We start from the raw sequence: 10,962 nt of genomic DNA, 5'->3' as shown, positions 1-10,962 counted from the left end.
TTTTTTAAAGAATAAATTATCTGCAGAAATCTAATTGAAGTGGAGGCATCTGCCCTTTATGCACACACACACTCTCTAAACAATCATAATTAGAAACAGCGCATATGAACGTTGAAGGTGAATATTAGCTTGGTGCTGTAGAGAATACAGATTCTAATGATTACGACCTATGATGAAATGGATATGCTTTGTTTGCCAATGGGCACTGTAGGAATGAATGGGTAAATAAAGGAAAGTAGTATAGTTACCCTGAGATGTCACTGTGCTCTCTCTCTCTCTCTCCATCACTCTATGCATACTCATCATGGCTTCATGCTCACTAATAAATAATATAGCCTAGATCATATGGCTTCATGCAAATTATAATGCATGGATGTATGAATGTAGATGGTAGTGAGAGGACGGGGGGGAGGTGTGGAAAGATGTGGAAAGTAGCGTTGTTGTCAGAGCTTGGCACTACGTACCAGTCAGCAGCTGCCTTATCTTTTTTTTTTTTTTTTTTTTCCTGGCTGGTTAGGATGTTCTCATGAGGAGACAGGGTTTATGAACCTTGGGATCCTCTTTCATTTTCCATTTACTGTCAAATATGACACTCAGTGCTACATATCCAATTATATCGACATGTTTTTTTTTTTTTAGAGTCAGTTCATGCTACAGTGCCAAAGGATTGTTGTCCGCGTATCACACAAAATAGACTAATTCTAGCATTCTCAGTTAACGCCACTTTCAAATTGAAGATTGAATTCAGCATATTCTTACACATTTAGCTTAATATACAATTTCCTACAAGCAGTGGCAAAAAAAGAAATGTTTTTTTTTGTTCTCTAAAGAACTCTCAGGATATCATGTGGTTTAAAAAAAACAGCAAAATCAAATTAAAACAATTAAAAAAATGCCTAGTAAAAATGTACCTGCACATGCCAAAATACAAAATCCAATAAATACAGAAATTATTGCACAGTTAAAGGCTCCACATATTTTATAACTCAACTGACTGATTGTTTAAAAATGAATGCCAAATGAGGCAGTTTAGACAGCTTCAGTTGGTGTTAAGATCTCACTTTGTTTTCTCAGTTGGCAGTTTTTTTAATCAAAATTAACCCAAAAACAATATTTCATTAAAAAAAAAGTTATCCAGCTATCCCATTTTGTTTGTTTGTTCTTTTTTTTTATTTTTTTTATTATTTATTTTTTAAGTCAAAGTCTGTCGCAGAGTATGGAAAAAGTTTAGGCTCTCTCTGCTTGTTCAATTTTGACCTCACTGGTCATCAAATGTTCGCCGTGCCACTTTTTCATATGTTTCTCCAGAGTGCTGTACACGCTGAATGGCATTTGGCAAATGTCACAGCGGTAGACCTCCTTACCAAGCTGGCCGTGCGTCTTCATATGGCGCGTTAGCTTGGAGCTCTGGGCGCAGGCATAGTTGCAGAGCTCACACTTGTAGGGCCTTTCGCCGGTGTGACTGCGCCGATGCACCGTCAGGTTGCTACAGTTCTTGAACACCTTGCCGCAGTATTCACAGGTGTCGCATCTCCTGCTATCCTTGGAGCTAGGTCGACCCGGACCGGGGCCTCCGCCTAGATGAGGTGTGCTGCCTCCACTGGCGGTGCCGCTGCGTCCGGACAGGCCGCCGTCCAGCAGGTCGCCTGGAGGTGTTGAGAACCGCAGGCTGCCATTCTCTGATGAGTGCTCTGAGGAGGTGGCGAAGGGCGATTGTCTGGAGTCAGTGAAGCCTAGGAAAGGGTCTTTGATGAAGTGGCGAGACGCAGCATAGCCCACCAACCACTGGGAGTACACATTCTCAGAGGGGATGTGGGGTGCTGGGGGAATGTCCAAGTCCTTCTCTATCTTGATCCTTTTATTTGAGGAGTTGGACAGGGTGGGGCTGGTGATGGGGGTGGGTTTACGGGGAAACAGGCCTGAGAAAGAGTCGTTGGAGCCACAGTTCCGGCCATTAATGGTTGTCCTCTCTTGCTGCTGGTGGTGGTTCATTTCCCCAACCACCGAATCCTCATCTCCAGTGTCCCTCTGGCCATCTGAACCCCTCTTGGAGAAGGGCATCCTTTTACGATTGTCAACTATCAAGTTATTGTACTGCTGTATAGAGTTCATCCCCCCACTTTCCACCATTTTTTCAAGGGCAAGTGAGGATTTCTCTTCTGAGGGAGGTTTTGAACCGTTCTCCCTGTTCCTATAGAACTCAGACTCCATGCTGAAGTTTGATTCTGGTCGACTCTCATTCTCAAGTTCTTCTTCTTCCTCCTCCTCTTCTTCCTCCTCATTGCCCTCCCCCTGGAAGTCCCCATCACGATTTTTCATGCCCTCACCTGTGACATCACTTGTGCCAGGCTCTGGGGAGCTTGTGGTGGACAGGCCATCATCTGAGCGCCCTGTGAGGGATCCAGCTTTGTGCATGTGCGTCTTCATGTGGCGCTTCAGCTTGCTTGCTTGAGAGCAGGCGTGGTCACACAGCTGGCACTTGTATGGTTTTTCTCCAGTATGGCTGCGCCGATGCACCACCAAGTTGCTCTGAAACTTGAAAGTCTTACCACAGAACTCACAGGACTTGATCTTGTTCTGTGTCTGGGGTGGCGTGGTGCTGTTTGGGGGCATTGGCGGCAAGGGAGGGGTGCTCAGAAAGGGCGATTTAGGCCCTGGTTGGAAGGGATTGGGGTTTAGTAGTCGATGCATAGGGCTGGGCCTGCTGGGTGACAGTGGTGGTGTGGTGCTGTTAGTGTTCCCTGCCAGCTCACGTAACCGCCTGGAGAAGTCCATGGACTGGGATTCCATGGCCATGGGCGTTAGCCGCATCACCCTCTCAAAGGCACTGGGGTGCTGGGAGATGAGGCCCATTTCCTCAGCGCTAAGGCGTTCCAGCCGATGGGGGTCCAGGTGATGACGGGGAGGCGGACTGACAAACGGAGGAGTGTTGGGGAGACGATTCTCCACGAAGCCCGGGGGCGGCTCCCGAAGCAGGGGCCCCGTCATCCTCAGAAGGTGGAAGGGGTTGTTGTCTCCGAGGAAGTTGGTGAGGGGCGACTGTGGGATGGAGTCGTTGCCCAGGGGTGGAGGCATAGTGAGACGAGGGGTGAGGGCTGTGCTTGAGGGGTTGGACTCCAGGTAAATGCGAATGCCATGGGTGTTTTGGGCATGCTGCAGCAGGAACCAGGCGCTGGGGAAGGGCTGCTTACAGGTGGTACATATGTAGCTGGAAGGCTCGTCCCTGCCACCTGCAACAGAGGAAAAACAGATTCAATGTTTCAGATACAGAGATACAGATTCCTTAATGAAATACATTATAAGATAATTTAGATGAGTATAACTCATTAACCATAGCTTTTTAAAAAGCATATTTGCGGAGTGTAAAACTTTTCTTTCCTGAATGGAGAAAGGACATGCTAAGAGTGCTTTATGTTACTGGAAAGACCTTGGCTCATCATGTTGTCACATAAATGCTACATACTTATCACGCTTTTGACAAGTGCATTTTCACAGTCACACCGGATTGGCCGACACCAAATCCACATTTTAAGAGGTACTTAATCTCTCACTCTGTGCGGAGTGGATATCTCTAAAAACTGCTGAATTATTACAGCGCATGTGTGTGCCTGCATTCTGCATTACACACCATCTTCAGTGCTTTATAATATAAGAAAGAAAATGTAATCATGACCTCCACACACACACACACACACGTCCTTAAACATTGACTGCAATCAAAGTGGTTGAACAACACCACTCCTTTAGTCGGAACAAATCTATCAGTCGAGTCTAATAAATGAACCACAAAGCGCAAATATGATTTTTTTTAAAGCCTTAATCTTTTTTTGTTTAACAGCTAATTACAACAAGTGCTTTAAAGTAATAAATAACAAGCTACTGTATGACTAAAGGACATTGAACAACCCTCCACACCACACACACACACACAGATAATGGTAATTGTACTCTTGTATTTATTCAATGGAAGCTCTTGTCTTGACCTACTACACTAATTTCAGATACTAGGGAAAACATATGCTGTTCTAATTGTTTCTCTTATTCATGTGTGTGTGTGTGTGTGTGGCAGCGAAGCACACACAGTTGTGTATGTCTTTTGTACATTTGCTTTTTCTGTAAGCAACTATACTATTTATATTGTATTTGTATTTAATTCAATTCAGTGGAATTACACTTAAAAATCTTAGTACAAATATTTTCAAAATGTCATTCAAAAAAAACAAATAATAATTTAGCATTAATTAATCAATGAAAGAATTCATTTAATATTATCCAATAAATAAAAGCTTTCTCTCCCTTGCTCACTCAAGTGTGTGCGTTAAGGAGGAGCAGCGATAGGTGGAACAGCTGTTCACCTCCACAGCCCTGTAAAGCCTTTTGACTTAATTATAGCGGACAGCAGATTCACACACACACACACACACACACACTGCACAGATTCACACTAGACAAACACGCACACAATGAAAATAACAGCTCCCCATGTCTCAGCTTTTGTCTGTATGTTTCTCTCTCTTCCTCACACACACATACACACACACACAAGCTGTTTTAGTGCTGAATCTGAAGACCGTTAACACTCCAAAAAAAGAAACATTCACCACCGCCGCCGTCCTCACTCCCCCTCTCCCTCTCTCCCTCTCTCCCTCTCCTTGTGTTTGCTTGAACTCCTTCATCTGAGAGGGACAAAATAAGAGAGAGGATCCTCCCTCCTTCCTCCAAACTTCTCGTCTGCCGACACAAGTCATCAGGGGGGCAACTGATGTTCATTTCTGCTCAACAATTAACAGCAGAGGAGTGTATCACAGAGAGAGAGAGAGAGAAGGAGAGGAATTTTCTCTGGCCGCAGTGGAAGGAGTGGGTCATGGTTTTTGTTTGAGGGGAGTGTGTATGTGTGTGTGTGTGTGTGTGTGTGTGTGTGTGTGTTTGCGTGTGTGTGTTTTGTGCGCCCTCCCGGGGGAAGGGAGTCTAACGCAGATGGCAAATAAAGTATGCAGCCTGAGGCGAGAGCACATTATGCTAATTCTAATGTCAGCTGTACTTTAATATACGACTCTATTTAATCACCCCATTATTTCCTATTTCCATATGAAAAAACAGAGAGCGAGGGAGGGCGAGGGAGAGCGAGGGAAGCTGCTCATCACTTTATTTGGGGAGAGTGCAGAGGAGCAGTGAACGGAGTGAATGAGGAAACACACTCCGTCCTCAGCGTCTGCACAGATACACTTTCACTCTCTCTGTGTCGCACAGGCACACACTTTGAATTATGACCTACTGCATGTGTGAGTTTACAGTAAGAGGAGTGCGTTTTTTAAAGGTTACATCAGTTCACTTTGTGTTCTGAGGAACACGACTGCTCAGAAGCTGCATGTTTCCCCTGACAGATAAACTGGACTGTAGGAATTTAGTTCTGACGTGTTAAACCGTGTGCTGTGAATAGAAAGGATGATGCTGGTTTTACGTTGACCTTATCACAATTCAAAGTCCATCTGTCAAACCAATGCAGGCCTACTAACTAGCTATTGTGCCCTTGTGTGTTTATTCCTGACCAGAAAATTATGATACATTTAATTACAATCTCTTCATTTCATGCGAGATTGAGCAGACATATTCATTTGAATTCTTGAAGTCTTTCTAACAGAATTATGTTACACATAAGACATGTTTGAGCTCTCTGTGCTTGTAGCCATGCTGTTTCCATAGAGGTGCGAGACTTTATAATACAGTAAACAACATGGTGTTCATGGTTTACTGAAACACACCTTGACTATTTGCTATTTGTTGTTTAAATAATATGGAAAATGAAATGTAAAATGTGTTTTGTTAAGTGTAAATAATTTGGATGAAAAGCAGAAAAGACAAAATGAATTTTTTTTCTGATTTAGTCCTGAAACAGGAAGACAGCAGACAGCAGAGGAAGAGGAAGAAAGCAACACAAACACAACACCTGCAGCCTTCTGCCGCAACTTTACACTACAGTTATGACAGAAAGTCTGGGTTTGATGCAAGGTATGCCAGTGTGTCAGTTCTACACTTCACACACACACCGAGGGTTTTTAGACAGCAATAATCATGTAATAATAATATTTTTTAAGTAAACATACAGGTGCTGACAGACTGAAGTGACTTCTAATCAGCCTGTTTGTGAGGAGATTCCACTATTCTGCACACACTGCGTCTAACTGTCTGCAGAAGCCTCTCTCTCTCTCTCTCTCTCTCTCTCTCTCTCTGCCAGTGGAGTGCAGGCTGGCTCTATGCCTGTGTTTAGTTTGGCTCACGTTCACACACACACACTCGCACACGTATGCACAAACAAACAAATCAGAATGCAGCAGTAGTATTTACTGCTAAGTCACATTTTTACACATGCTGACATCACATTTTCTTCTTTACGGTGACACAACGTAAGCTGTCAAAATATATAAAAGTGGGTGTCCATAAAATTATCAAGAAAGAAAGAAAGAAAGAATACGCACTTTCATTTTTTTTTTTTCTCACATCCGAACAGGTTGTGTTCGGGCTGGTGTGTGTCTGCATGTGTGGGTGTGGGATACAGGCTTCAAAGTGTGTGTGTGTGTGTACAGCAGCAGCCATATGGAGGAGAAACATTCAGATACATCCATCCCCTCCCTCATCCCTCCATCCCTCCCCTTCAGGTAATCTCTCCTCTGCGTTCCTGCTTCGGTTTCACAGAGTATAAAACTCTCATTACCCGCTCATTCCAGTTTTCACTATGATTCAATTTGCCATAATTACTGCCGCCGCCGCTAATAAAAAAGGGAAGAGAGGGAACGGCTAGAAAAGCAAAGGTGCAAAGGTCAACTGGCAGTTAGCAGCATTCATTTTCATCTCGGTGTATTCATCTGGGGCGGCTAATGGCCTAATTTTCTCCACTCTCCACCACCCCCCTCGGCCCTCCATAAATATTGCTGGAATTACAGGTTAAATAGCTAAATTAAATCACAGCTATTACAGATAAAGGAGGGGAGGAAGAGAGGGGAGTCAAATATGTACAATTACAGAAGCGCACATCACCGCAAAGTGTGCGATTAATGTAGTGAGTGTCGGTGGAGCGCCGTCAGATTATAGCGTCAAATTAATACACAGATCCTTTGTTTTATTTTGTACTTTTTTTTAAAAATATGGCCGGCGGCCGAGGGAGAGGCAAATACAGAGAGAGGGGAGGGCCACTGACTGAGCGTTTCTCACATAGAACTACTTATATTGACAATATTTTGTGTCATCATGCTGCTGTTCCTAAAATTTAAAATGATTACAATTCTTCCTGAATTGCAGTATATAGAACTGTTGTGTATTCCAGGGTCATAGTGCATATAGGTGCTTGGAAAACATGAACTGTATTTAAGTCTTGTCTTTCATTAGAAAGACATAAGGTTGCTTTCCTTATGTATAACAGGTGTCAATAATTTACTTAATAATCTTAAGAACCCCAAAATTACACTATGCATGTGAAAATAAAAATAAAATCTAATAATAATGACATATAAATACACACCATAATTACACCATGATGCCATTCTGTTGGGAAATACAACGTATCAATTAAAAATTAACCTGAAAAAAAGATCTTTGGACTAACAAACAAAATACAAGACTACAAGACTAGAAAGCTGTATTAGCCGATCTGCAGGTTGTTTTGAGTCATGTGACCTGTGCCCTCTCTGCTTGTAGCCATGATTGTGCTGTATCTATAGAGGTGCGTGATTTTTTTTTTATTTTGCAGTGAGCTTAAAAAGTGATATAAATTAGGTGGTAGCTGGTCACCCTCTAGCTTTGTCCCTTTTCTGTCCAACCAATCAGAGGCCACCTCGTTTGCATATAGGAAGTGCAACAGTGAAGCATTTCTTAGGGGGCGCATGTGTCAGTGCAAATGCATTTACATACGGATGTTGACATGAGCCAAGGGTACAGTGTGTGTGTGTGTGTGTGGCCTTTTGTTTCGCTTGTAGAAAGTTTCCTGACGTTTCATGTTATTTATTTATTAATGTTTTTGCATACATAAGCAGCGTTCCCCTCAACACAGCAGACACAGCTCCTCACATTGCATGGCTAATGTCTATTCGTAGCAACAGTTACATGCAAATCAGACTGCGTGCGCGTGTGTGCTTGTGTGTGTTTTCACCTCTGTACATACATCTTCTTCACTAGTGAGAACTAGAGGACCAGATCTTGTTTATGCTCTCGGGGAATTAAGAAGTGTTTATTTGGTGTGCGTCTCCACCTAATGAGATCATTTCAAAAGCAGTGCTCATTTGGCGCCGAGCTGCCAGTATTCTTTAAGTAGTCTGTTAGTTTTGAATGAAGTGGTTTGAGTGCAGGGTTTTAAAGTCATCCAACACGCTTTTTAAATTGGATTTAATAGCTCACAAACTAAATCACTACAGGACCACACAGCGGCAGCTTTAATTAAATTAGCCTTTACTGTACGGACACCAAAGATCTTGCGCTCGTCCTCTGACAGCAGACTTTATCTGCTCCGTCTGAATCTGTGATTTCACTATTGCTTCCTCACGGCTCCCGAAGCTCCGGTCAGCCAGACTAAAAAGTCCTTGTGGGGAAACTGAGTCATCTCTGAGCTCAGCTCACCACAGATGCTGTTGGCTAAAGACCAAGAGGCAAACCCCAAACTCTTGCTGCTATACAGGCTGTTGCTGTCAGCCTACATGCCACAAGCTGGGTTCTCAGCCAACAGCTTTTTTTGGTTGGTTTGTTCTGACAAAAGTGAAAAAGTGAATGGAAAGTTCGTTATTTTTTTATTTTTTTTAGCAGCAGTGCTTCTTTTCACAACAGCTGTAAAGTGGTTACTGTATCAGTTTTTGGCAGAAATCCCCCAGATAACCAGCTTGGATGTAAAATTCAAACATCCACATTTTGTAGCAGCAGATTAGCACAGGAATAGTGTCAGTCATATGCATGGTCAGCTGGTTATTTACACTGCATGACTGCTCTCTAGGTTATAAAACTCATTGGTATGGGTCAGAAAATAACGTTGTTTAGGTAGTGGTTGCCATGGTAACATGCCTTGTGGCATCTAATCCTGCTACCTAAGCACTTTTATTGAAGTCTATTGGACCATTCAAGTTAAAAACTCACCACAAAGATGCTAACACTAACCATAACATAGGTCGCTTTTAAATTAACACACACTCAACACACACACACACAGGCTGACATGTATCAGGTGTTCCCTCCATGTGTTATTTGTGTGTACATCCAGGATTATGTACTGGCACAGCAACCTGTGCATAAGGGCGGACGACGCTTTGCGTGGGCTATTGGTGGCACGAAGAGCCTCTTACTGCCACTACATCTCATACACACACACACACACAGCTTCACACACACTCCCCAGGTGCAGTGGTACAGGCCAGTGTGTGGGATTAGCTGGTATGCTCTGGCACTCTCCTCTGGTAATCCCTCTAATTTGTTAACAGGGCACAGAGACAGGGGCACACATACACACACATACATGTACGCACATACACTTGCTGCAGCATTTTGTTTTGGATTGCATCTCACTTTGACTACAGGACTGCTTGTCATGTGGCATGAGGGATGGAGAATCTCCTCTTTGTCCTCCCCTTCCTCTCCACGCTGCTGCTCCACAGCCCTAATGAGCTAAATGTATTCTAATTTGGCTATGATCAGCTAAGCCTTCCTTTACAATTCATAACATAAGAATGTCAACCCCCCCCCTCTTTCTCCCCTCCTCCCCTTCTTGTCTTGTCATGAGACTTGTATGCACACTTACACATACACACACCTTGCACAATGATAATTCTTTGTTGGCTGGATAACATGCAGAGAAGATGGGGTAATGCTAAAGTTCAACACATGCTGGGATGAAAGACGGACGCATAGACACTGAAAGAGACAGAGTAAAGGACAGAGTTACAGAGAGTGGGAAAATAAAAATAAAAGTAACCCATGTTGATTTTTTTTTATTTGGATTAGTCCTGGTGAGATCAAGCAGCTCTGCTGGATACCAACCACCTGTTAAGTTCACTCAGTAAAAACTTTAGAGAAGCCAGTGCGTGGTTCTTAGGATTTCTTTTTTTCTGGTAACACATTCTCACCCCTGTGTTGTCCTATACTGAATGCATGGTCCATGTATGACACAATGGAGGCATCGTAAGCTGCACATCAACGGTTGGGGTTGGGGGTTACCATGGTTACAATTCCTGCCTCTCTTCCACTGTGATTCACAAAAGTAGTGATGGACGCACTCTTACTGCGTGAAGTCCTGATGCTAAAGAACAGCTCAGCTTGTTTGAATTACTCGAGTAACTGTGCCATGAACAATCCTTCTGTTACTGACTTGTCCTTTAAGTCAAAAGTTCTATCTATAATGTCATAGTGTATATGTTCCTTATCCCAACCAAAGCCTCAGTTCTTAGGGTTAGCCCTTCTCTAAACAATCTTACCAGTGTCAGTGTTGGTATAGAATCAAGAAACATTACAATTGGCTCTAATGTGAAAGCATAAGAAACACATTTCTTATTTGACCTCTCACTGATGTCCTCTCACTGATGTCCTATACAACATCTTTGTGATCATCAAATCAGTGCTAGAGTACAACATCTGAACAGGAGTAACATGATTACATTTCAAATGCTGGTAAATGCTCTATTTACTGTTTTGTGCCCACAAGCACTGGACCGCCGAGGGTAACTTAGGGTTATGAGTCTTGCTCAAGGACACATTAGCGTGCAACCAGGCTGGGGGATCAAACTGGCAACCTCATGGTTAGTGGACAACCGCTCTACAAACATAAGCCATAGCTTGCTATCTGCTGTTTCTTGAACTATGCTTTCAGCACAATGTGCACTGGTCCCTGTATAATACACTGCTGGGTCAATGAACATGAATATAGGCTACATGTTAGGCAAAGGCAGATCTTCATTGTTCAGCATCTTTTTTTCCTGTGGAGGTTAAGTCATT

The 10,962-nt window shown here is 43.1% G+C and overlaps 1 protein-coding gene across 2 annotated transcripts in view; it reads right to left on the bottom strand.

Moving 5' to 3' along the window:
• Window positions 1–443: 443 nt before the first annotated feature.
• The window catches only part of bcl11ba (BCL11 transcription factor B a), a 33,318-nt gene continuing 22,799 nt past the window's right edge, over window positions 444–10,962 (bottom strand). For both annotated transcript variants that reach the window (XM_028395851.1, XM_028395852.1), the window contains exon 3: window positions 444–3,230. In XM_028395851.1, coding sequence (XP_028251652.1) covers window positions 1,228–3,230 — 2,003 coding nt within the window. In that variant the 3' untranslated portion in view covers window positions 444–1,227. The remainder of the gene's footprint in view (window positions 3,231–10,962) is intronic.

The sequence above is a fragment of the Parambassis ranga genome, chromosome 22 (genome assembly GCF_900634625.1).
Source record: "Parambassis ranga chromosome 22, fParRan2.1, whole genome shotgun sequence".
Lineage (NCBI taxonomy): Eukaryota > Metazoa > Chordata > Actinopteri > Ambassidae > Parambassis > Parambassis ranga.
The sequence above is the reverse complement of the archived record's forward strand: the minus strand, read 5'-3'. Positions and strand labels throughout refer to the sequence as shown.